Here is a 27,494-nt window from a genome sequence, read left to right on the forward strand (position 1 = left end):
GGGACATTATGAAGACTTCGCATGTGCGTGGGTCACCTCTGTTTAGCAGCAGAGCTGCATTTCTCCAACACCTTAAAAGTTAAACGCCACATGGATGGACTGTATACATCCAGGAGTGTTAATGTGGACCACAGGGGTCTTCTTCCATTGGCCGCCAGCCCATATCAACCACAACGTAGCATTCCAGGAATCGTGCCCTTGTCTTGGCTGGCTTGGACATACAGGGCCAGTCCTGCATCTTCCAGAATCAACATCACCAAAGAATACTGACCCCAGGGCCCACAAAGCCCCTAGCCTGAGAATATGAGGACCAGAAGTCAGGGCTAGCTCCATCTCTGCTGAGCTGTGTGACCCTGAACAAATCATTCACCTCTCTGGGTCTCACTTTTTCTCATCCACAGAAGTGAAGTATCTGTCTGTTTTGGATGGTGTCTACAATTCCCTCTCTCACAGCATCACTGTATAACTTGACACTTTTTTGAAAGCCAAGAATTCTTCTTAAAGAGTTTCATATGAACTCAGTAATTATGAGTGCTAACCCTTTGAAGTATATTTTTGAAATCTGACACATCCACTGTTACCATTGCTTGGGAAAGAATATAATATAAAAGAATATATATAAAATAACATTATAGAAGGACACAAGGACTCATATTTTTCTTTTTCCGATTTGAGTCTGACTATTAAACTCAATGCCCTGAGTATACACTAAAATTAATGAATGACCTGACTGGTAGGACAAATGCAAGCATTTTGGGACAGTAATTAGAGGGGCTGCATAATGATGCACCCTGATCACCAAGAACGTCATCAGCTATCTAGCTTCAAGAAAATCCACAGTGTGAAAAGTCAGATTGACATAAAATTGAGAGTTGATTATTTACTTAAAAGAATTAACCATGCATCCATTCCCTCATCCTCCCATTTGTTCAGTTAGTCAATAAACAAAACTTACTACTGGCAAGCACTCCACTAGGTACTGGGAATATAAAATGAAATAGAACATGTGCTTTGCTCTTAAGGAGTTCGTGATCAGGTAAGGAAAACAGCGACAAGATAATTACAATAAGCTATTGGAAATGCTACAAGGGAAGTATGGATAGAAGGGTGGAGAGACCATAAAAGTCCCTTTAAACAGTAAGCTTCCTCAATACATGTAAGTGAGAATATACCATACATAGCTTTTACTTGCACATACTTTCTTTGGGAACCTGCTGTTCAGTGAGATACAGCAGTAATTAATCACACTTTCCATAGAAACAGACTCAACATGAGAAGTTAGGAAGGGGCCCTAAAACCTGTCATCTGTGGGTTAACCCTCAGAGGAGCTGGGGGAAGGATGAAATCTGCTTGCTGAATATAATAAAAATTACAGTTTTAATATTTATTGAGTGTTTTCTATCAGCGGAAAATCATGTTAGCTGTTATTATTACTATGGGCCAAGTAATGTTCCTAGCACTTTTCATAACTCATTCATTTTATCCTCACCACCAACCCCATGGGATAGGTACCATCCTCATCCTTGCTCTTACAGATGAGGAAGCTGAGGGGCAGGGTGGTTAATTTACTTGCCCAAGGACATGTAGCCAGTAATTCTACAGCTCGGATTCCTGCCCAGTTGGTCTTGCTTCACACCTCCTGCTCCAGTACTACACTAGACTGCCCGTCATGTGAGAGTAGCTGTTGTTTTGCACCTATTTTCCTGGGGTAGGTTTTCTCTTGTTTCATGGAAGTAGGAAGGAAGGAGGCCTAAAAGGTAGGGACTAACACTGAAGCTTTGCCAGGTATGATGCTTTTGAACGCTCCACTTGTACACTGTGGCAGGTGAGCATAAACCCAGGCGTCTCTGAAGGTTGTTCTAATCATACTAGTCGTTGGGAACTGGGTTTTGGATGTTGTAATAACACCTATTTCTGCATGTCTGTGGGTGGGTGGACAGACTGAGGGAAGGGGATGGCTATATCTCTTAATCTATCTATCCATCCACTTTATACAACAAAGGAGACTATGTTTTAGAGTGAGAAATCTCTGAAGACGGACTTTTTCATTATCTGTGTAGCCTTGAGTAGGCATGTGGCTTCTCTGAGCAAACTCATCTGTAAAATAGGACTCTTTCAGAAAACTGTTATAAACCACAAGTGAAGAAACATGGAAAGTATCTATTCTAGTTCCTGTTATAGCTCAATCACACAATGTTTACCCTCCACCTTTAGAGTAGGAAGATTCAGGGAATAAAACTTTGGGCTGGAAATTCTAAATAACAGTAAGCCAGAAACCTCTCTCTAACCTCAATTATTCAAGGGGGATAATAATACCTGCTCTGCCAACCTTGTTTAGTTCATATGAGAGAGGATAGTCAGCAAAGAGTCTGGGAAAACTGAAAACTGTTGAGTAGTTATTCAATGCTGTTATTATTATTATTTGGAGAAGGAAATGGCAACCCACTCCAGTATTCTTGCCTGGAAAATCCCATGGACGGAGGAGCCTGGTGAGCTACAGTCCAAGGAGTCACAAAGAGTCGGACGTGACTTGAGCGACTAACACTTTCATTTTTATTATTATTAATTTTTTTTGAGTATAATTTGCCTTACAATTTTTTGTTAATTTCTACTGTAAAGCAATGGAACAGGATAGAAGGTCCAGAAATAAACCATTGCATCTATGATTATTACTAACATTATAAAACACTTTCAAGTTTTTCAGGCCCCTAGGGGGGGAAGTGCCTCTTGTTATTCTTGGATTTTCAGTGAAATCATTTTGAGGGTAAGATTACAAAAGGAATGAGGTTAATTTAGCACGAATGTAAAGTTAGTCATTTTTCTGGCCACATATTTAGCAACAAGAGAAACTAGGGTCCTCACCTGTCTGGCAAACAAAGGAGTCTATTCTGTACTCACTCCGTATCAGATTATTCATGGAACGCCTTTGACTGAAACGGGAGGTCTGGGACAAATCCCCGTGTAGGTCTGCCGGAGAACAAACTTCAAGAAGCTAAATCCTTTAAACATTGTCAAACTTGGCTCCCTCTGATTACACTGAGGATATGCAAACGAGGACAGTGTCTTCTTGCCAAGTGAAATAATCAAGCAGAACACTACGTGGTCATGTTGGAAGTGACAGAAAACAAATTCAGGCCCATTGTAAGTCTTACTGACTACACGCTTCCTTTCCCACACGGCTCTCTGCACTTGGCCAGAAGGGGAGTCACTGTCTGGCTCAAAAAACTTCATATAAAAACATTCCACAGAACAACTAACCTTACTCATGGAAAATTAGAAAACTAACATTTGCCCAACCTCTTTCTAATGTCCTACCATTTTTATTCCTCATTTTAACCCCGCACTTTGGATTATCTTGTTTTCTATTTTTTTTTTAAGTCTTTCTTGAACTTGTTCACTATTGCTTCTGTTTAATGTTTTGCCTTCTTGGCAGAGAGTTATGTAGGATCCTAGCTCCCCAACCAGGGGTTGAACCCGAATCCCTCATGTTGGAAGGCAAAGTCCTAACCACTGGACCACCAGGGAAGTCCAGGTTATCTTGATTTCACACACAGGGAAACTGAGGCTGAGAAAGGATAAATTTGCCAAAACTTGAACTGTGGTGTTGGAGAAGACTTGTGAGAGTCCCTTGGACTGCAAGATCAAACCAGTCAATCCTAAAGGAAATCAACCCTGAATATTCATTGGAAGGACAGATGCTGTAGCTGAAGCTCCAATACTTTGGCCATCTGATGCAAAGAGCTGACTCATTAGAAAAGACCCTGATACTGGAAAAGATTGAAGGCAGGAGCAGAAGAGGTCGACAGAGGACAAGATGGTCGGACGGCATCACCAACTCAATGGACATGAGTTTGAACAAGCTCTGGGAGATGATGAAGGACAGGGAGGCCTGGCGTGCTACAGTCCATGGGGTCACAAAGAGTTGGACACCACTGAGGGGGTGAACAACAACAGAGGAAGTGGGGGAGTCAGGGTTGGAATGAAAGTCTGTCTGTCTTCAATGCCTCTGTGCTTTTTAAATTATATGACTAATAAAAATCAAAATACTATATGGAATTGTTTTTCATCATTCTTATTAAGATTCCAAGATTCCTTCTAAGTAAGGACTAATATCTAGTGGGAGTTATACTATTAAAAAGAATCACATAAGAACAATGGACATTATTCTTACTATTCATTTTAAAGGGTAATAGACACCTCTGAGGCCCTGCAAAGAAAACTGGCTGAAAATTAGAATGGGGAAGATTTTTAAAACTTTGGAATAACTGTTTAAAAGTTAAATGCACATATTAGTTACGTCAAGTTAAATACTTGGGATTTTTGAAACCAACAATTTAGCTGAATCACATGATTAATTTTCTTTTTAAAAATCAACAATTTGGTATCACAGTTCACATCTGACATTCCTATTTTGTTTTTACAATGATATTCAATACTTTGATTAGTAATTAAATATAATGGAGAAAACACTTCTTTCTTCTCTTGGGGCTTACAGCAAGGTAAACATGATTTCTCATTCAAGAGGTACTTTTATGAAGTGAAACATCATCTGGGATATTACTTTGAGTTAAAAAAAGAAAGTACTCAGATCTTAAATCTGGCAAAGGTGGGAAGAAGTCTTACAGAACCTTAGAATTCAAAGGAAATTAAACAAGTTGAATTATGATCTTGTCTGAAAAAATTTAAAAAACCATAGAAAACAAACAGAGGAGCCACCATTTATTATTTGAAAACTACAAAATAAGTGGGCCTGTGGCAGATGGGGGCCTGCACTGGTGATATTTAAGCAAGTACCTGGAAACTGAAGAAAGAAAGGTGGCAAATAGGCCTTCAGTTGGCGCACTGGGCCCAGCCACTCGCTCTCTTGACTTAATGATAGAAATACTAAGTAGATGATCTATTGCCTTATGTATTCTCAAATGAATTCTTTAAAAGACTCTGAATAGCCCATATACAGTGATTAACATTTTTCTCCTTGGAAAATGTTTTAACCACATTAAGTTAGGGCAGTAACTCATTTGTGAGTCCTTGAGAAAAACCTTAGTAACTGGAATCCACACAAGTTCACTAAAAGTTTCTTTAAATCTTGGGGCCTCCATTTTCTACAAAAGGAAAGAGTTGGGCTAATCTTTTAAATGAAAACATTTTTTCTTAAAAATCATGGTAAAAAAAAAGCATGTAAGAAAATTTACCATCCTAACCGTTTGGAAGTGTACATTTCAATAGTGTGAAGTATATTCATACTATTGTACAGATCTCCAGAATTTTTTCATTTTGCAAAACTGAAACTCTGTACTCATTGAACAACAATTCTCCATTTCCCCCTCCCCCCAGATCTTGGCAGCTACCATTCTACCTTTTGTTTCTAGGAACTAGACTACTTTAGATATCTCATGTAAGTGGACCCATATGGTATTTGTCTTTTGGTTGGCTTGCTTTACTCAGAATAATGTCCTCAAGGTTTATCCATGTTGTTGCATGTGACAAGACTTTCTTCTTTTTCAAGGCTGAACCATGCTCCATTGTATATAAGTACCACATTTTTTTTTTTTTTTACCCATTCATCTACTGTTGGCATTGACTTGCTTTCTGCTTTCAGGTTTTGTGAATAATGCTGCGATGAACATGGGTGTGTAAATATCTTTTTGAGATCTTGCTTTCAGTTCTTTTGGATGTATACTCAAAGTGGGATTGCTGGATCATATGGTTATTCTATTTTTAACTTTTTGAGGAATATCCATACGTTTTCTATAGTCACTACTACAACATTTTGCCTTTCTACCTACAGTGCAAAATGGTCTTAATTTCTCCTCATCTTTGCTAACATTTGCTATATTCTATTTTTTGATAGTGGCCATCTTAATGGATATGAGATGAGATATTGTTGTAGTTTTGATTTGCATTTCTTTAATTATTTTAATTATTAAGTGATATTGAGCATATTCTTATAATGCTTCTTGTCCATTTGTATATCATCTTTGGAGGAATGTCTAAGTCCTTTGCTAACTTTTTAGTTGAGCTAATTTTTAAGGAGCTATATACTCTTTGGATCAAAGGGGGAAAAACCAAATGAAGGATGCAATAAAAGTCTTAAAATTTCAATAAGAGATGACACCAGATGTTAAAAACTAGTTCTGGTACACACACTTGTTCCTTACTAGCTTTTTATTTTCCCCCAATTTAAAGTAGTGGCTCACGATTAAGAAAAAAAAGATATCAAGATCCAATAGGTTCTATAACATTGAATGTCTTTCATCTTTGACACGATTATTTTGGAGTGATAGGACAAACATGTTTAAACTTTAGCAAAACGTTTGATCAACTGATTCATGATATCCTTATGGACAAAAGATGGAGGACTAGATAATAATATCAATAGATGGGTTTGTACTTCATCACATGGCTATATTCTAATATGTTAATCAGCAAACAACATCAAATTATAGAAGGCTACCCTTGAGAGGACCTGCCTGTTCAATACTGTCATCAACTACTTGATGATGACATGTTTATCAAACTTGAAATGGCCTGAATCTAAGAAAGATAATTAGTTGACTACAGAAATAAAATTTTAGAGGATCATACACAACAGGTTAGAATAATGACCCTCAAACCACCAGTGGAAATTTTATAATATGATAACTTGAAGTTAGGTTAAAGCCCTGTTTAGAGAAGTCCAGATCTACTAAATAATTTTTGATATAACCAAACTAAAACCAAAAAAACAAAAGAAGACTCATAAGTTTGTGTGACGACTTGAAGGCTCAGCTGGATTCAGCAACAGCATAATGAAATTTCTGAAAAAAATTCATAGCTGGCACTTATAGCAATGAAACACCCTTCATTGGCAGTACTGAGTCATGGTCAAGAATCACAGCCCTCTTCTGATCTGTTCTGGTTAAAAGATGTCAAAAATTGTTTCAACTCTAAGAGTCATGTTTTTTAAGAAGGACTTTGGAGGAGCAAGAAACATGCAGAGAGGAGGATCGGTAAGGAAAGTTGGGAGGAGCTATATGCTCTTTGGATCAAAGGAGAAAAAAACTGAACGAAGGATGCAATAAAAGTGTTAAAATTTCAATAAGAGATCACACCAGATGTTAAAAACCAATTCTAGTACACACACTTGTTCCTTACTAGCTTTTTATTTTCCCTCAATTTAAAGTAGTGGCTCACATTTAAGAAAAAAAAAAATCAGGAGGTTTCACATACAAGTTTTAGCTTCTGGCATATAAAGGCAGATTTGAACAGGGGGAGCCAGCACATAATAACTTTGGTTAGAGAGATAACCTTGTCTCTGCAGGTCTCTGACATGTTCAAGCAGAGGTTGTTTGATTTCTATATTCCTTTAAGATGCTCTGATTTTATAAATGGAGTTGACATACCTTACTTAGACTCCCACTGAACTTTGGACTCTCTTACGAAGCAACTGATTTAAAGCCAGTGATGAATACTTCCCCTAAGTGTCCCTAGCTCACCAGATCTAGTCTTAGTCATTTTCCATCCAGCTCTATGCTGAGGCTGATCTCTATGCACAGGATTAATGGGACTCTGGCTTCCAGTTAGGTCCAGCTCTTGGGAGGCACTGGCATGATAAAAAGAACCCCAGGGCAAGAAGAGAGAGGATGGCTGGTGTGTTTATTCCTCTGGCTCCCTTCCTGCTGGGTTGCAGAGGCTTGCCTGCCTGCCTCTACCAAAGGCCACAGCAGACGCTGGACAGCCCTCTCTTCAGCCTTGGCTGTACTCTATGGGGAGGGGTAATCGATTCATATTGACTCTCCAGGCCTAGAATGGTATTGCTTCACTCCTGTTAGCCCCAGGTCCTGCACCTTATTGGTTTACCCTAATTCTGCCAACACCTTTAAAAACCATATCTTTATAAAATTCTCCTTAGTCTATTCGCTTGTGCTTTTTGTTTCCTGCCAGAATGTTGACTGATGCAAAGCCAGTAACAACAATCACCAGGGTGTTACAGCAGAATTCTGTCACTGAAAGTTCAAGATGACAAGGAGCACTTCCTGTCGGCATAGGGGTGGGCCCAAAGAGTTAAAGGCCTCCAAAAGCTGCTTGTTAGAGTAGCTGACACACTAGGTAAGTGACTCAATATACACTGAGGACAATAAAATTTTAAAAAAATCCTTTTAGAGAAAATTATTTTATGTTGAAACATGTTTGTGAAACATGACTCACTTATAAGTTTTTGGTAACTATTGTTCTTTACTTTGCTGAAAATATACAAAGACTGGAGACCAAAGTACATCTTGAAAATCTCTGGAGCACAAAAATAACTCTTCCGGAAAACTTCAAACTATACAAAGCAGTGCTCTATTCCCTCCTCTGCTCCCCCTCCCCAACATCCAATCCACTGTAATGTTCAATTTTGGTTTGAAGAAATGGCTGAAAGACAAGTTGCCTTACAACAGGTCTTCTATGAAATATGGGAGAAGGCTGCTGACAGAGTGAGTTAAAAACTGCAGTGTTCGCAATCTGGAAAACATCTGCCTTGCCCCAAACTGTAAACCACCACGTTGGAGAAAATGGTTTGTGACAAAGCAGAACCCAGGGTGGGTGTTTGTAAGGTTATGGGACAAGTCAGGGCTATTCAGGCACAGAACTGGGCAACGTGCCCTTTGGCAAACTGATGTAAGCCAAGGACTTAAAAGGAAATACAAAAGCAACAGGCCAGGTATGAAAACTCCATATGGAGCCAAATGGCTCACTACTTTTCTTATCAATGGGTACTCTTTGGTGAAGCTGGTTTAAGAGTAAAAACAATACCACTGTTTGGAAGCTCTGGTTCTTTGGTGGAGGAAGAAACCTTTATTTAGCAGTGACTCAAACACACTGGCCTGTCTAGTAGAAGAATCAAGACTCATCTAGGTGGAAATAAAGGGCGAAGGTTTGAATATGAAAACATGAATGCAATCAAGGTTCTGCCTCCTCACTACAATTCAAAAAAAGAAACAAATAGAGGATCTTAATTAGTTGGGAAGACAGAAAATACGGACCAAGGGAAATGGCCAAATCAATGCAAAAGGAGCTCCCAGAGAAGTAGACATTTTTCCGTTTCCCTCTCAGAGCTGCGTGAAACAGCAGTGATAAGGGCTACAGTGAAACTGTGAGTTCGGAGGTGTGCCTAGGTACTGGTTGGAAAGAACATAGGCAAATGTTTCTCTTTCGACTTCGTTTCCACCCAGTCCACAGTATTTGGCTTGGAAGGTGGCCACAGGGACTAGAGGTGAAAACATAGCAAATGAAGGTTTGCAGGCAGGATCTCAGGGAAGATGGCCAACTCTGAGGACTGGGAACCCAGGGCTGCCAGGAAGGGAGGAGACTTAGGACTTAACGGGAAAAGGGCAAACGATGTGAGGCCTGGGTGGAGCTGCCAGGGGAACTAGTCCCTATCAGGCTGAGGCTAACAAGAACACCCTGGGGTCTCAGAGTAGACGTCTTATGGCTGGGGGCTCCATTCCTGCATCTGCGCAGCTTCATGTAAGAAAATCAAAGACGTAGAGAGGGACTTCCCTGGTGACTTGGTGGATGAGAATCCACCTGCCAGTGCAGGGGATATGGGTTAGATCCCTAGTCAGGGAAGATTTCACACGCCGCAGAGCAACTAAGTCCGTGCGCCACAACTGCAGAAGCCCGTATACCTAGAGCCTGTGCTCAGCAACAAGAGAAGCCACCACACTGAGAAGCCCGTGTACCACAACTAGAAAGTAGGCCCCAGCTCACCACAGTTAGAGAGAAGGCCACACATTAACAAAGATCCAGCATGGACAAAAATAAACAAACAAACAAGCAAACAAATATTAACAAAAAAGGTGACCTAGAGAGCTCATAAGGATCAAAGGGGAAAGGAAAACAATAAAGGAATGCTTATTCTTCTGAATAAGATATAATTTGTTCTTTAAGTAGCTGTAGCATGGTGGACACAGGCGGGACCTTGAATCCTGTGGACCCAATCTTGTCTTTAGTAAAAACAACATTGTCTCAGCATCTCCATTAGTAAAATGGAGGTGATACCTTTAACCTGTGGTTATTATGAGGGTTAACTCGAGCATCAGTTACTGAGCATCAGCTAAGTCATAGGCCAGATGCTATTGTAAAGAACTTCACACAGTGTTCAACCAGTAGCAAATATTAGCACACACAGAAAAGCACATTACAGCACACAGGAACACTGGGAATTATGGTGTTTAAAGTGATTTGTATTTTCCTCTCTGATTCTTCTACTAGATTGTAAGCTACAGGAGGGCACGGCTTGTTCATAAAATCTAAAGCATAGTAGAAGGTCAATATATATACATTGGTTTCAGTAAATGAATGAATAAATAATAACTGTTCTAATTGCTGGATACCTGGGATAGGAAAGAAAAGACAGGGAAGATGAGAGCTCAAGTCTGGCTCAAACTTCTTTTGTTCTTTCCCCTTCTCCAGGCACTGCCTTCTCATGCACACAGACCTAGCTAAGCCAATTCCCAGAATTCACAGCAGACATATTTGGTTGTGTTTAATTTTATGTTCTGTCTTAGAGTAAAAGTTCACAGATAAAACGATCTGGGGCACACTGTTCTCAAATGCCTTTATTCTAGAAACTATAACAAATGCTCACATTCTGCATTTAATTAGGTCTATACTTCTTTCAGCCTTACTTAGTTGAAATGAAAACAAAAGATATCAGTAGGAAAATGAGAAACCCCATGGAGATTTTGAAACCTCTTTAACTTTGACTTAACTAAAGAATGCAGGAACATTCCCATGAGATTCCATCCCCTTGGAGAGGAAGGAGGAAAAGGACTCATTGCAAATATGCCCCACAAGCTTACACCTCATTATAAGATACAGTTATTCTCCATATCTCTATCACCAATCTATCAATCTATCTATCTATCCATCCATCTACCCACCTACCTATTCATATACACAAACACACGCAGATACAAATCATAGAATTTACAAGACAGGCTACAGCTTTGAATCCTGGTCCACTTCTTATTAATCGTGTAGCTTTGGACAAGTTATTTAACCTAAGTTTCATTTTTCTCTTCTTGGGTAAAGTAAAACCCAACTCATACAGTTATAGAGCTGCTATACATGAGATAATGCATTAAAAAAAAAACCCTTTACATAGTGGCTCTTTGTAAGCAATCAATAAATGGTAACTGCTATTTAATATTGTTATTCTATAGCTTAAATTATATAATTTATACAGTATATACAATATACTCTATTCTATAGTCTAAATTGTGTAATTCTAATTCAGTCTCAGAGTTTCCCAAGCCTGGCACTACTGGCGTTCTGGGCTGGATAATTCTTCGTGTGGGCTGTTCTGTGCCTTCTGGGGTGTTCAGTAGAATCCCTGGCCTCTGCACGATAGAAGCCAGCAGCATTCCCCCGTGCTTCCCGAGTGACTCAATGTCAAAGAATCTCCCTGCCAATGCAGGAGGCACAGGTTCGATCCCTGGGTCAGGAAGATCCCCTGGAGAAGGAAATGGCAACCCACTCCAGTATTCTCGCCTGGGAAATCCCATGGACAGAGGAGCCTGGTGGGCGACATACAGTCCATGGAGTCACAGAGAGTCAGACACAACTTAATGACCCAACAACAACAACAACAACAAAGGTTTCCCCAACCCCACTCAGTTGTGATGACCAAAATATCTCCAGATATTGCTAAATGTTCCCTGGAAGGCAAAACTTGCCCTGTTTGAGAACCACTGGTATAGAACAAAGAGTGAGTGGCCCCAGAGACAGGAGACCTGGTTTCTATTAACTCATTTGGGTTCTTGGGTAAGTCCTACCACTTCCCTAGACCTTGGCTGTCTCATATGTTAAAATAGGGCAGGAAATTCCTACTTTATCTTTCATGATTTTTTAAGGATGAAATGAGAAAAAAAGCAAATGCTCTAAAGAAATGTTATAAAAGTAGGATTCTGTACGATTACTTTGTTAGAGGTGGGCTATTGAGGGGCAATTACAAGAAGCCTCATCTTGGAACAACAGCTGATGCCGACCTACTCTCTTCTGTAATTCATACCCTAGGGAGCCGCTAGCCTCTCAGCAACTGTTTATTGATCACATGTCAAGGATTCCCTGCTCCTTTAATGGATGTATTTGTGGCTTGGCCTGAAGAATTCAAAAGGAACTGTTTTCTTTCAAAATGAAATGAAAATGTTATTTAAAAAAAAATATTATTATAAGTGATGAAAACTGGCTTGTCATCTGTAGATTTACCTTTCATCTAAATTTCTCTCTCACGTGACTAGAATTAACCAGTCCTCAGAATTCTGCAGATTGATATTCAGAAAGAAATATCTTAGGGTTTGCAACATCACTGAACTGACTAATGCTATAATAATATACTGAGAAGCACTGTGATGGATTTCTTCATCAGCAAGGGAACGAGTTTTGATGTCATATCATGTTATGGGAATCAGTATACTGAAATCCAGAGGTGGAGCCTATTGTCATCCTTTTATTTATTTCTGAAAGATCTTTAAATGGGAAATAGCAGAGTGTCTGGGAAAAGAGCACAAACTTTGAGTTTGGTCAGAGCTATATGCAAATAGACGAGGGTTCAAGGTCCAATGCTACGAGTTATCTCATTTAGACATATACCTTGGTGGGATGTGTTAATAACATCTGTCCCACAGTGTGGTGATGAATTTTAGATGGAGATGAAGATGTAAAGCACGAAGCACCCTGCAGGCACATGGTCGATAATATAGGTGGTCTTTCTCTGTCTAAGGTCTGAAAGACTGTTCAAGGGTTTCTTTCATCCCTTAGAGAGTGTTTTCGGTCTGATTGCCTAAAGAATGCTGCTGAAATGAAAATCAATACTTTCTAGGTATCAAGTCTTGACTTAAACTAATTGTGCTTAAGCTTGAATCCGATTATCAACAAATCTTCCAGCTCATGAGTAAATTATCTCCCTACTTTTTAAAAAAAAATTGTATTCCAGTATAGTTGACTTATAGTGTTGTGTTAATTTCTGCTGAGAGAAAGGGGCTCAGTTAATACATGTGTATCTTCTTTCCATTGGATACTGAACATAGTAACCTATGCTTTACAGTAGGACTTTGCTCTTTATCCAGCCAATATATACTAGTTTGCATCCACTAATCCCAAACTCCCAATCTTTCCCTCCTACCTCCCTCTCCCCCTGGGCTGCTACAAATCTGTTCCCTATGTCTGTGTATTTCCCTACTTCAGATGAGGATTGCAGTCAGAAATTATGGGTCAGAAGTCACCCACAGAACGATGGTGTTCACCCGGAGTCAAGTGAACAATGCATTTTTTTTCCTTAAAATAATTCATTTGGTTTCCTTAAGGACACAGATCAGTTTCCTAAGACAGCACAGTGGAGTAGCAGGAAGATGAGTCAGACAGACTAGTGGGTAACTCTGTTGGTGTCTGAGCCTCAGTTTCTTCATGAGCAGTATGTGCTTAGTCACTCAGTCATGTCTGACTCTTTGCAACCCCATAGACTGTAGATTTCCAGGCTTCTCTGTCCATGGGATTCTCCAGGCAAGAATACTGGAGTGGGTTGCCATGCCCTCCTCCGGGAGATCTTCCCAACCCAGGGATCGAACCCAGGTCTCCCCCATTGCAGGTGGATTCTTTACTATCTGAGCCACCAGGGAAGGGTTAATAATACCCGTCTCTGTCTCAGGGAGAGGATGAGTATAAATAAAGCCTTGGAAACCCCAAGAATGATGCCTGGCACGTGGGAAGTGCTCAGTAATTGTTACCATTATCCCTGGCTCTCTGGCAGATTTTCACACCTACCTGATGTAGGAGAAGGGATGGGGCAATTAAGTAAGTGATTATAACTCTCCTTTTCATGTTGAATATAGCATGTGGGAAAACCATAAATTTTAAGTGCTCATCATTTAAAAATTACAGAATAATTTTCTTTGAAGTTTCCAATGGTGGCTCTGGAAGAGTTAATGTCATAACTGGTTCTTTATGCTACATATGAGGGCATTTTAAAGCCTAGTGACATGAAAAAGGTCTGATTACCTCTTTTTCAAACTGAGCATGGTGAACCATCCCTAAAACCATTTTGCAGGGGAAGACAATATTGCATAACAGGTAACATGTAAGAATGAAACTATAGTACAATAGTTTCCCCAATTTTCATCACTGAGAATTTTTTCAATATTTTTTGCTACTTTTCCCTAACGATCTCTTCTGTGGTGTATTTCAGCTTCCTGTTCTTGGTTTCGCAGCATTTGTGCTAACTTCTACTGTATCACACATACCACATTGTGATTGTTATATGAATCACATTTTTTCTTTTTTTAACCTCCCTACTCCACAACAATATTTGCTGAGAACAAGCATTTCTCTGTATGTGTAGTGAGTACGTGCATGCGCAGTCTGTTCAGTCATGTCTGACTCTTTGTGAACCTCTGGACTGTAGCCCACCAGGCTCCTCTGTCCATGGACTCTTTAGGCAAGCATACTGGAGTGGGTTGACACACCCTTCTCCAGGGGATCTTCTCTACTCAGGGATCAAACCCAGGTCTCCTGCATGGCAGGCAGATTCATTACTGCTGAGCCAGTGGGGAAGCCCCCTATATGTGTATATTACATACTAATTATAATTATTTCCTCTTTATATATTTACTGACTACATAAAAATTACACAAGAAAATATTTATTAAACATTTACTATTTTCCAGACATCATAGAGTTTTTCAGTTAACAACTTACTTATTCTCTTAAGAAATCCTGAACATAACTCATTATTTCCATTTTACTGGAGTGGCTTTCCTATGACATCCTGATGCTCCTCCTATGCCTGGAAAACTTGGTGATGTTATTTATGAGAACTATAATCAGAAGACGAATCATTAAAAAATCATTTGAAACTCCTGGTATCACCAACATTTTCATTCTCTTTCTCTTACCCTTCAAACATTTTCTAGAAAAAGGAACAAACTGATTCAGAAATTTCATTTTCTTCCTATACTTCTGCAGTATAAAAGAATGAGGCAAAGACACAGTTTATCCATAGGTTGCCCTGGATCCCTGAGTACAGGCTATAGATTCATCCTCCCTTGTGGGTTTTCCCAAGGACACAGAAAAAATGATTCTCTTTCTGCTTCTAATACACCTGTTGTGCTAAAAAAAAAGTACACTTGGACATGGATCATTGTGGGTTAACAACTCACTTCATAAATGATTGTGATAAACTGCTTCTCCTGTACTTCCAGAGAGATGGTGCCTGTTTTACCCACTAACACAACGGCAGCAAGAATAAAAGCAGTTTCCTCCTTGAGAGAGTGCTTTGGTACCCAAAAAGGTATTTTCTGCTCAGACAGCAAAGTTTATCTATACTATAAACAGAGTTAGAGATCAAACATTATCAACCTCCTTTGCTCCCTTATATGATTCTCTTAAGGGAAAGGGCATAGAGCTTTTAAAGCAGGGTCCCCAACCTCTGGGCTCCAATGCCTGATGCTCTGAGGAGAAGCTGATGTAATAAGAATGGAAATAAAGTGCACAATAAATGTAATGCCCTTGAGTCATCCCGAAACCATCCCCCCCCATTGCCTGGACTGTGGAAGAACTGTCTTCCGCAAAGCAGGTCCCTGGTGCCGAAAAGGTTGGGGACCACTGTTTCAAAGTGACTGAAGCCATGAAAGGCAGGGATAGTATTTACCACATGCTGGGATGTCGCACAGGTCAAACTTATAGTTTTCATCCAAGGTGAAGCACCAGGGCGCTTCCTTCTGATTTCCCGGGTTGCGGCAGTAGGAGTGTCCTCCATTCAGCTCTGGGAAGCGGAGGGCGGTGAAGGTGTGCGTGTGGGGATACTGGGAATTCCAGGGCTGGCACTGGCGCCCTGATTTGGTCACACTGACGGTGCCCCGGTAGTCCACACCTGTGCTGTTATAGCACTTGTGATCTGAAATACACAAAGGAAGAGCCCAAACTGTGAGAAACAGAAATGATGCTGGAGCTCCTGGCCAGCAGTTTCCGAGGGGAAGACGTGCGGTTACCCTCGTGGCCAAGGCTTCCCCGCCAGTCGGGGCCACGTGGCCGACTCCCGCATGCTGGGCTGGGACACACAGCAGACCTCGCCATGACACTGCTGGGAGGATTTACAGCTTATGCTTCAGGAAGGAAACCAGTCTCCACAATTATTTTTGATATGGAACACAGAAAAAAATCAGAATTGGGGCAGGATCTGGGGGCACAGGAGCAATTGCCTAGTGAATGGTGCAGGGACTGTTCTTCCCATTTCTGCTTGGTGACCTTAGACATGAGATAGATGGATAGGTCCTGGGATAAAGAATGTAGTCCTCAGAAGATGTTCCTTAGCAGCAGTGCACTAGGGGTTTCCGACAGGAGTTTGGCCATTTCTGTGCTGATACACTGGACATCTTCAAGGAGCAGGTCCTATTAAATCCTCCTTCCAGGAGCTGATGCTTGAAACCATGGCAAAAATCTCATAAGCTGAAATAAACTGAAATCTGGAGGGTTAATGATAAGATGACAGTAAATAGTAATAATGATGGTATTGCTATTATATGTTAAGCATAGTTCTAAGCATTTTAGGTGCACTAACTTATTTAACTAATAAAACAGCTAACTACCAAAAGGCAACTAAAACATTACCAGTAAAGTGTAATATAGATGGATGGGAAATGCACAGAAAACAGTCTTTTGTTTGTTGGCAGTGAGAGGATGGAGGCAAACTCCCATATAGATAGATAGATAGATAGATAGATAGATAGATGTATAATACAATATAATGCAATTTACCATTAATGTATTTAGAATATTCAAAATATTGTGCAAGCTTAACTACACTCTCATCCTAGAACACGTACATCATCCCCAAAGGAAACCCTATGTTTATTAAGCAGTCACTCCGCACTCTTCCCCAGTCCCTACACCTGGCAATCTGCTTTCTATCTCCATGGAATTGTCCACTCTGGATGTTGTATATAAATGAACTCATACAATGGTGTCTGACTTCTTTCTATAACAGTCTTTTTTAAGGTTCAGCCATATTATAGCATGTAACAGGATTTCACTTCTTTTTATGGATAAACAATATTTCATTGGGAAAGATCCCTTGGAGGAGGACATGGCAAACCACTCCAGTATTCTTGCCCGGAGAATCCCACGGACAGAGGAGCCTGGCGAGCTATAGTCCATGGGGTCCCACAGAGTCAGACACGATTGAAGTGCCTGAGCATTCAGCATGCAGTATTTTGTTATGTGGATGTGCTACGATGTATTCATCTACTTATCCACTGTTGGACATTTGGGTTGTTCCTACCTTTTAGCTGTGGTGAGTAGAGCTGTTATGAACCTTTCTGGACAAGTTTTTGTTTGAACACCCGTTTTCAATTCTTTTGGGCATATACCCAGGAGTGGCACTGCTGGGACATACATTCTATTCTCAAGCCATTAAGGAAGCAGCAGCCATGTTTTTAAATGATCATCTTCCTGTAACTTTTTGAATAATGACACTGCATCTTACCCACTGGAAGCTCAGCCCCCACATGGTATCTAGACCACTGGTAAGTAATCTGACTACCAACACAAATTATTACTGAGGATCAAGGTCCAGTCTTCCTGGGGCTGCTGGCCCCTGAGGCAGCACAGAAGGTCAGGGGCTACCACCTACTTTTATTGATGGGATCCGCCATGGGAATTCCAATCCGGATACAGTTTGCAGCTTCGGGACTCTCGGGCTGGGGGAGATCTTCACAGTTTGGCAGTTTCAGCCTCATCAGTATCATGGGATTTGATCTCGCAAAAATGTACTCTGTTTGACACAGGACATTTTCCAGGATTTCACATTCATCGCGACACAAGTCCCGGGGCTTTGGGACCGACGAGGTTTCATCGCAGTAAGGGAAGGCGTAGTGGCACAGAGAAGGGATGGCGAACTGAGAACATTTGTCAGATAAGTGGCTGGAGGTGCCGATCATGGTGAAGGCAGCTGGAAAGCAAGCACAGTGGTCAGCTCCCAGGGGCAGGGCTTATCTCCCGGGCTATCCAGTCAACAGATACCAGCTGCAAACACACATTGGCAGGAATCTGCTGCACTCAAACAGACAAGGCCAAGAGAAGGAGATTCATTTCAGATGTCTAAGCAGCTTACTTTCACTGGCTTGAAAAAAATAATTTTGACTACAAAGTTTAAAAAAACAGGATTAAGTTACATATGTACCGTTTCCTAATAAAAAGAATTAATTAGGTTTAAAGTACAATCTATTTTTCATTTTTACTACAAAGCAACAGAACTTTGTGTTTCATCCGGTACTTTTTATTAGTTTTGTGAGGCTTCTAAAACATTTGACAGCTGCAGGGCAGAATTTGCTTTATACAGTGGCTGAGCCCAATCACAGGATTTATTTAGTTCTGTGTCTTGCCTCTCAGTTGTTGGGTGACCTTGGGTAACTGGTTTAATTTCCTTATAATTTGAAGACTTTTGATCCCATCTTCTGAAAATGAGGCAACTCATTTGAAAGTTCTCAAAGAGCACAACTCAGTTGTCCAATGTATATTGTAGAATATTAGCGGTTGCTTTGCCTAATCTCTTATCCCCATATCAGCATTTGCACACTTCTACTGACAAGGAGCTTATACTTACAAGGCAGCCTGTGAAGTTGTTGGTACACTGTTTCCCAAAGCATATTCCTCAGAACATGAATTATGTAGAACGTTAAAAGTGTCTGAGAAATTAGGGTTCTATAGCTAAACAAGTTTGGGAAATGCTGGGTTAACCAAAGTTAAATGGATTTTTTTTAAAAAAGAAAAAACTGTAACACTTTCCAGTAAGCTGATGTTCATTGAAAATGTCCAAGAGAGGATTATTATAAATGGGTGACCAAATATTTATATATTTATATCAGAACTTCCATTTATTTTTGTGAATACTTAGTAAAAAGTATGTTCAAGTGATTTTTTATTAAGTTGAAATGTATCTTTTATAGCTTCTCCCTACCAGTCTTGCTTCTCTGGAATTTCACAGACTTTCCTCTTGAAAGCCTGAGAGATTTAGCAACTGGCAAATACATCTTTTATAGTTGCTTCTTCAGGTTAAATAATTCCCCTGGCCCCCTCTTGGTTCCCTCAAATTCCTCTTGGGACATAGTTTCTGGGCCGTTGGCTATTCTATGTGTCTTGGGTTCGTTCTTGCCTCTCTTGAATCATAGGGATGCCAGCTGAACTACAGGGCATCTGAATTTCAGGTCAACATTTGGGACATATACTAAAATATATCAGATGCAATGGAGTGTCTTATATTTTCAGTGCTGATGTTGGAAACCTTATTAGAATTTCAAAAAAGCCACTTTAATGTATTTAATGTACAGGGCACCAAGGCATATTAACTACACTAGTGAGAGAGACACAGGCTGCTGTAACCATCTGAACAAGGTATACAAAATCCTGCACAGTGGCCAACACTACCTACCTCATATGTGCTAGGTAGTGCTTCAGTATTAGATTTCCATTAAAAAGATCCTTTCAATTCAGAAAAGTGAAGGGTAAATAGAGAAAGCTAGAGCAGGAAGAGATCCATGATCATCTTGCCTCCTCACTCACTTCACAGACGAAGAAAGAGATTTCCCTGGAGAGTAAGACTTTTTCCGAAGTCACAATAATGGCGAATTGGGATTAGTATCCAGAATTCTAACCCTAAATTCATCCTCTTTCAGTCGACACAACGTTATTTCCAAACAGTAAGCTCTGTGAGGGCAGAGACATACCTGGCTTATTCCCCACACCATCACATCGCCCGTGCCCAGCCCATGTCCTGGTATGCCAAAAGCACTCAATAATATTTATTGAGTGTTTGAATGAAAGTGAGACTTCTCAAAGCCTCCTTTTCCTCTAAGGGCAACCTTTAATAAATTATTCTAATGTAAATTTCAGAGCAGAGATTATATCTTTGGCTTCTTTATGGCCCCGCTCCTAACCCCTATGCCTTGACTAATCCTTTGTCAAGAGAAGGGCTCAATAAAACTTCTGGGGAGAAAAACTGTTATGCAAAGTATAAATATAATTTCATTGCTACCAACCTGTGATCTGATTTTCTATTTCCCCTTGCATGTGCAAAGACTCCATGTAGACAGTGCGGTTGCCAATAAATCTTGCACAGGCAATCCCTCTGTACGGCTGACAGAATCCATCTTCTTCGTACTCATCTCTGAAAACAGAGCATAGACAGAAGCTGGTGCAGAACACACACGCAGTTGGCGCGGACTGCGCGATGCCCCAGCAGTCACTAGGGGGCGTAGCCGGGCACAGTATCCTAAAGACCAGGTTAAGGAATCTGGCTTCCCCCTCAGTTCCACCCATCGCTTAAAACATCTGTTGGTCACATTGGTCAAGTTTCCTTCACCTCTAGAAATATCATCCTGAAGCACAAAATCATCCTTAAATGTGGGAGAAAACACTTTTATTTTCGCAGCTGGTGGTGGGCTGGAGGATGATGTAGTTGTAAGAGTAAAGAGGAAATGAGTTGGAAATCTGGGCACGTGTTGTAAGGTTTCTTGTTTTTTAAGCACAGATTATTTCTGTTTCATTTGCTACAAAGGGGTGGGCGCATTACCCCGAGACCTACTCAGACTGATATGTCAATTAGGAATCTCCAAGGGGTGAGAAGCTGGGTGCCGCGGGAAGGAAAGCTGAGGGCAGTCGAGGTACATGGCTCCTCCTTGAGACACATCACCCCCACCCTGCAGAGAGTGCCCATGGCAAACTGTGGACTGGGCAGTCTCAGATCAGTCACTAAGTCCCAGGAAATCCAGAGAAAATGTCAATGGATACTTGATTTCATAAGCTCCTAAAACAAAACAAAATCTTAAAAAAAAAGTTTGTTGCCTCAAGTCATAATAATAAAAGGGAGGGCACAGATTTTATTCTGAAGATAAAGTGAAAGTCACTCAGTCATGTCTGACTCTTTGCGACCCCATGGACTTAGTCCATGGAACTCTCCAGGCCAGAATACTGGAGTGGGTAGCCTTTCCCTCCTCCAGAGGATCTTCCCAAACCAGGGGTTGAACCCAGGTCTCCCGCACTGCAGGCGGATTCTTTACCAGTTGAGCCACAAGGGAAGCCCAAGAATACTGGAGTGGGTAGCCTATCCCTTCTCCTGTGGATCTTCCCGACCCAGGAATCGAACTGGGGTCTTCTGCATTGCAGGCGGATTCTTTACCAACTGAGCTATGAGGGAAGCCCCATTCTGAAGATAAGGGGATACCAGAAAGTGATTTGATTAGTGACCGTGGAGATCCAAGGCTGGAGATTAGGACCCAAGATGGCAGGCTCAGCTTGAAAGGACAGAGGCCAAAATCTCCCACTTGGGCCTACGATAAGCACAAGACACCAGAGTGGAAGATATCAATCTGCTTCTGAAAGGCAGACTACAGCCAAGCGGAAGGCTACCTGCCAGGCTTACGGTCTGACTTCTACCCTGGAGGCTCCTCCTCTGCTAACCTGGCTGGAGTCAACATCTTGCCTGAAAGAAGTATCATTTTTTTTCCCCCCTCTTTGGTTTCTTCTAAATTAAAGTACTTTAGAGCAAAAGTCAGGAGAACAAATTCTCCTGCTGGATTTAACATTTGCATATCCTTAGGTGTGATTCCCTGGTGGCTATGACAGTCAAGAATCTGCCTGAAGTACAGGAGACCTGGGTTCTATCCCTGGGTCAGGAAGATCCTCTGGAGGAGGAAATGGCAGCACACTCAGAATCCTTGCCTGGGAAATACCATGCACAGAGGAGCCTGGCTAGCTACAGTCTATGGGGTCGCAAAGAGAGGGACACCACTGAGCAACTAACACTTTCACTTTCTTATCCTTAGGCAACCTCTCAAATCCTCTGAGCTATGGTTTTCTTATCTATAAGATGAGGATAATAATTGACCTCCCAACCCTATAGGTCAAAGTCATGTTGCTGTTTGTTGTTTAGTTGCTAAGCCATGTCCCTTTGCATCCCCATAGACTAGCTGGCCAGACTCCTCTGTGCATGGTATTTCCTAGGCAAGAATACTGGAGTGGTTTGCCATTTCCTTCTCCAGGGGATCTTTCTGACTCAGAGATAGAACCTGTATCTCCTGCATTGGCAGGTGGATTCTTTACTGCTGAACCAAAGTCATGAGGATCCTATCAAACTGTGTAAAAGTTTTAAAAAAATGCTACACAGAGGTAACATATAATTATTATTAAAGTCCTTACAGTTACCAAGAGGGCTTCCCTAGTGACTTAGAATCTGCCTAGAATGCAGGAGACCCAGGTTTGATCCCTAGGTTGGGAAGATCCCTTGGAGAAGGGAATGGCTACCCACTCCAGTATTCTTGCCTGGAGAATTCCATGGACAGAGGAGTCTGGCAGGCTACAGTTGTCCATGGGGTTGCTAGGAGTCAGACATGACTGAATGACTAACACTAGCAGGTACCGAAGAAGATATTTCAAAGATAATTATTTGCTAAGCTTTTGCTTTGTAAAATCAACTGTGTTCATAGCTCTGGCCCTGGACATCCACACCTGAGGGTTCAGGGAGGGAGTCTAGAAAGCCCAATAAAATAGGAAACCATGTGAAAAAAATCTGATAGAGCTCATCCTTAATAGACACTCATTTTCAGCTGCTTTCTACTCCCTATTCACTAAAACAGTCAAGTTAAAGGTGGAGATGGGAGCAGTATCTCCAGTTCTGTCCCCCAAATAGTTTGCGGTGCAAAGCTCTTAAAAATGTAACCTTTAAGTACACACACAAATGAATATATCATACACCTGACATAAAGACATTGAAATTTTAATGTTGCAAAATCCTGCAAGCACTCCACATGTTTACTTTCATAAATCCCAGAGTAATGTTGAAGCCTTTTTGGCTTAAATTTTACTTGGGTTGTAAAGTTAACCCCACTTTTATTGGGTAACTAATACCATAAACCTATGGGGAGAAAGAAGTTTCTTGATGACCCAGCCTTGGATCTTGAAAACTGAAGTACTGAGGCCAGAAAGTACCCCCACACCATCACCCCCCTCCTATTACGGATGATGCTATTCTATCCCTAGGCATTAGCAGAGTCCTGGATTTTTAAGGTGTCATTGTGAGAACACTTCTTCCTACCCCACATTCAACTCTCAAGGCCTCAATTTATATCTCTTGGGAGGACAAAACCCTGGAATTACCCCCAGATATAAATCCCTGACCTACTGGGAGTTCCCATATTTTATGTGTAAGGCTTAGGCTAAACTTCTTACCACCTTCCCAATTTGAGATTCTGAAAAGACCTTTTGAATACTGTTTTCCAGAATAAAATGGAATGCAATTCTTTGGCTGCCTATTTCTTATCGAGACTTTAGATCTGCAGGTGTATTACATTTTTTATTGTGCCCAGAATTCTTGATACTCTGACCAGTCCAGTCTCTTGGGGACAGATATAAAAAATAAAGCAAACAAACAAACAAACCAAAATAGTATGCAATGTCATCTGCTAGGGAGTAGTTCTCAGTCCTGGCTGTTTATACCATCTCCTTTAAGAAGCTTTCGAAAATTCCAATGTCCAAACCCCACCTTGGACCTATTAAATCATAGTCTCTAGGGATGCAGCTTAGGTATTCATGCGTTTTAAAAAGCTCTCAGGTGATTTGACTGTGGTCAAGAACCACAGCACTAGAAAAACAAACATGTATTAAGTGTCTGCCACTCTCTGTGCTGAGTACTATGCTAAGTGCTTTCTTCAAAGTAGCCCCTTGTGGCATTATTATCCTTATTTATCTGAGTGAGAGACTCAAGTTCAGAGAAGTTAAGTAACTGGCTCAGACTCACAAGGCCAGTAAGTGGAGGAGCTAGGATTTAATCACAAAATTCAAGCTCAAGCTTGACTACCAGGCTATAATAATGTTCTGCTTTTCAATCCTACTTTAAAGTAAATCAGCCGAATAATAAAGAAGAGGATTTATAATGAGCCTTTACTCTGTTTCAGGCACTGTTAAATTTCATTTACATAAAAAATCAATATTAAGTCATTTAACGCTGACAACAGTTTTATACAGAAAGTGAAGATTTTCCCATTTTACAGATGAGAAAACTGTAGAGTCAGAAAGAGCAAAAGAACTTGTCCACTGTGACTCAGTAAGCAGAAAACCTGTGCTTGTAACGTTGGTACGCAACTTCCTTCCAAACAGTTGCGTACAGGAGTTTTTCCACTGCTTACAGGGGCTCTCTACTGTGAAGATGTTTTGGTGTCTGCTGGATAGAGGAGCCTGGCGGGCTACAGTCCAAAGGGTCACAAAGAGTCAGGCACAATTGAGCGACTGCACACACACATGCACAGGTGGCGTAAAGGTTTTCTTTTAAACGTCAAGTCACAATCTCCTTTCATCCTTCCCATTTTTCCTGCCAGCCGTGGCTGGAGGGGAACAAACGCTCCTCCAACATTAATCAGCTTTATGCCTTTCTCCAGCTCACACTTCTTTCATCGCCGATGTCTTCCATGGTTAGCAAATTAAAAACATGAAGAAGCAAGGCCATGAGAGCGCAAGGGCACTTGCAGTGAGCATGCCCAAGGCTGCGTTCTAGGGAAAGGAAACACTAGGAGCGGGCAGAAGGAATTCTGGCCATCCATCGCAGTTCCTGGCATCAACATATGCCAGCTACCTCGCTGTGATGTCAAGATGCTGGAGTGCTTTGTGATGGGCACTCATGATTCTTCTAAAGGTAATTTAGTTACTGGGTTGCCAGCCTCTACAACCTTCCAAGTTCGCTGCCAGGTGATAGGGAAAAGCAAACACAGTTTGCCCCCCACCTCCAGGGTCTCCCCCTTCCCCAGAGCAAGGAGCTGATGAGGGGTGGTCACACAGGGTTGAGGGTGATGGCAACCAATGTGGCAGCAGCTGGAGCATCCGCCCAAGAAGCACCGCAGACCAAGAATGGGGAACATGCTGCCCATGGCAGTTTGACAGTGACCGTGGGGGTCAATGGTTACACACTGCTGGGTGAACTTCTTGGGTCTGGAATAAGGCTCTCAAGAGTTCTCCCAAAATGCGAACAGTGCAGTGTATAGTTTGGGGCCAGGGAAGCCCAAGATACAGTTTTTTGAGAATGGGGAGCAAGAAAGGAAAAGAAAGAATGGGTGGGTGGGTGGATGGGTGACCGTATGGGGATTGAAAGGATGCAGAATACCCCAAAAGGATGCCAAAATGGAGCTGTGCCAAGTCTGGACCATGAGAGTCCCGCTGGGAGCTCAGTCCCTTACTTGTGTCTGACTCTTAGCGACCCCATGGACTGCAGCCCACCAGGCTCCTTTGTCCACTGGGATTCTCCAGGCAAGAATATTGGAGTGGGTTGCCATGCCCTCCTCCAGGCGATCTTCCCAATTCAGGGATAGAACCCAGGTCTCCCATGTGGCAGGCAGATTCTTTACTCACTAAGCCGCCAGAGAGGCCAGGTAGTGCTCTTTTTAGTGCTTCCAGGGGGGGACGGGGTTTCTGAAATGTGCCTCAGTTTAAGGGAGAAAAGAGAGCAAATGCAACTGTTGTCTTATACACATGATTTCAAAAGAAACCCTTAATATGTATAGAGAAACTGCGGAAATCTGAATGAAGTCTATACATTACTTAGTAGTGAGCGTGCCTGTGCATGCTCAGTCATGCCTGACTCTTTGGAGACCCCTTGGGCTGTAGCCTGCCAGGCTCCTCTGTCCGTAGAATTTCCCAGGCAAGAATACTGGAGTGAGCTGCCATTTCCTTCTCCAGGGGATCTTCCTGACCCAGGGATCGAGACGGCCACTTTTGCACTTTCTGCCTCCGCAGGCGATTCTTTACCACTGTGCCTCCTGGGACGGTAAGTGGTAGCATACCAATGGTAATTTCTTACTCTGATAACAGTGCTATGTTGATGCAAGACAGTAACATTAGGCGATAAGGGAATATGGACATTCTGCACTACTTTTGCAACTTTTCTTAAACATAAATATTTCAAAAGAAAACGTAAAAGAAAAAAGACAGACTTACAGTTGTACACATATCCCCTTCCTGTCGAGCCTCCCTCCCCCCACAGAAGGAGGGGATATCGGTAAAATTGTGACTGATTTGAGTTGTTTTACAGCGGGGATCAGCACAGTATTGTAAAGTAATTATTCTCCAATTAAAATATATAAAAAAGAAAGAAAGTCTTACAAGAAGGTGCAGGGATGGGAGCCTTATTGTATATAAATGAACAGGAGATGCTATGGTTTGAGGGTATCAGGAAGGCCTTCAGATGACCTCAGTTATTCCTTAAAACAACTTTATAAGAATCCCTCTGAACCTATCCCTGGGTGGCTGAATTCTCATCATGAACTGTTCACTTATTTGTGATTGGCCTACTTCTAAATTCAAGTACTTCCAGGAGAAACGACCTACTTAGGAAGGGCTCAGTACTGATTGATTTTTATGAGCTGCTATGAGCACTTTCATCTCTGTAGAAAGTGGTATACAAGGAGGGCAGGGCAATTGATGAGAGGTCCCTGTGTGAAGAAGAAGGCAATCTTCCTGACCTTGCACTTCAGTCCAGGGCTGGCTGAGGGCCGCCGAGATGACAGAGAAGGCAGACCGGGAGGGCGGGGGTGGGAGTCTGGTTCATCAGTTACTGGTTATAAAGGGATCTTTTCAAAACACAGACTTGGAGCAGGTCATTTCCTGCCTAAAGTTTATCCTAGTTTCCGACTCACCACAGTTTCTTGCTGCAGTACACAAAGCCCTTCCCTAGTTCCTGCCCATTTGTCCAGCCTCATTCCCAGCCTGATGAGCCCGTGAACCTGATGATATCAGCCATGCTGCTGTTGACCTTGCTCGTCTCAAAACAGGGAATGCACTCTGCCACCCACCCCCCCCCCCCCACCCCCCCCCCCCCGGCTCGGTCTGTTCTCTTCCTGAGGCCTGGAGCGCCATCCATCTGCTCTCTCACCTTGTGATTGCCTTTATTATCAGGTGCTCCCACCCCCTCCTGCCCAGGAAGGTCAGTCACTGCCCACCCCACACTCCCGCCCACCCAGCACCGTCACCACACCACTCCCACAGACTTCTGAATTCACATTATGTGTGTCTGCTAAGTGATCCCCTTAGCACCACTCTAAGGCAGGGACCATATCTGGCTTGGCTTCACAACTCCAGGGCCCCAGACAGTGCACAATACCCAACTCAGCCAACAAGTGCTGAATGAGGGAGAGGGTGCTGCTGAGAGGTCTCCCCACCGCCTGCTCCACTGTGCACAGACTGACCAGCAGAACTGTAATAGACCTGATAGATGTGGAGATGACCTAGCCTAGCTCATAGATACGGACCTTCTCCACACCAGAATGATGCTTCAAACTGGAAACCACTTTCTTCTGCACCAGATATTACAGTGGGGCATGGCAGGCCATAGTCAGTTGAATGGATTCTTACTGATGAGTGAGGCCCTAAAATGTCACCCTATGAGGTACTAAGACCAGTTAAAACGCATGTCTCTCCTTAGGGGGAAAAGAATAGAC

General features: G+C 41.9%; 1 protein-coding gene across 1 annotated transcript in view; it reads right to left on the bottom strand.

The window, feature by feature from the left end:
- The window catches only part of ROR1 (receptor tyrosine kinase like orphan receptor 1), a 450,213-nt gene that overhangs the window by 18,037 nt on the left and 404,682 nt on the right, over positions 1-27,494 (bottom strand). The window contains exons 5-7 of the mRNA XM_020885651.2: positions 20,055-20,182; positions 17,651-17,968; positions 15,671-15,916 (exon numbers count right to left, since the gene is read on the bottom strand). Coding sequence (XP_020741310.1) covers positions 15,671-15,916; positions 17,651-17,968; positions 20,055-20,182 — 692 coding nt within the window. The remainder of the gene's footprint in view (positions 1-15,670; positions 15,917-17,650; positions 17,969-20,054; positions 20,183-27,494) is intronic.

The sequence above is a fragment of the Odocoileus virginianus genome, chromosome 5 (genome assembly GCF_023699985.2).
Source record: "Odocoileus virginianus isolate 20LAN1187 ecotype Illinois chromosome 5, Ovbor_1.2, whole genome shotgun sequence".
Taxonomy (NCBI): domain Eukaryota; kingdom Metazoa; phylum Chordata; class Mammalia; order Artiodactyla; family Cervidae; genus Odocoileus; species Odocoileus virginianus.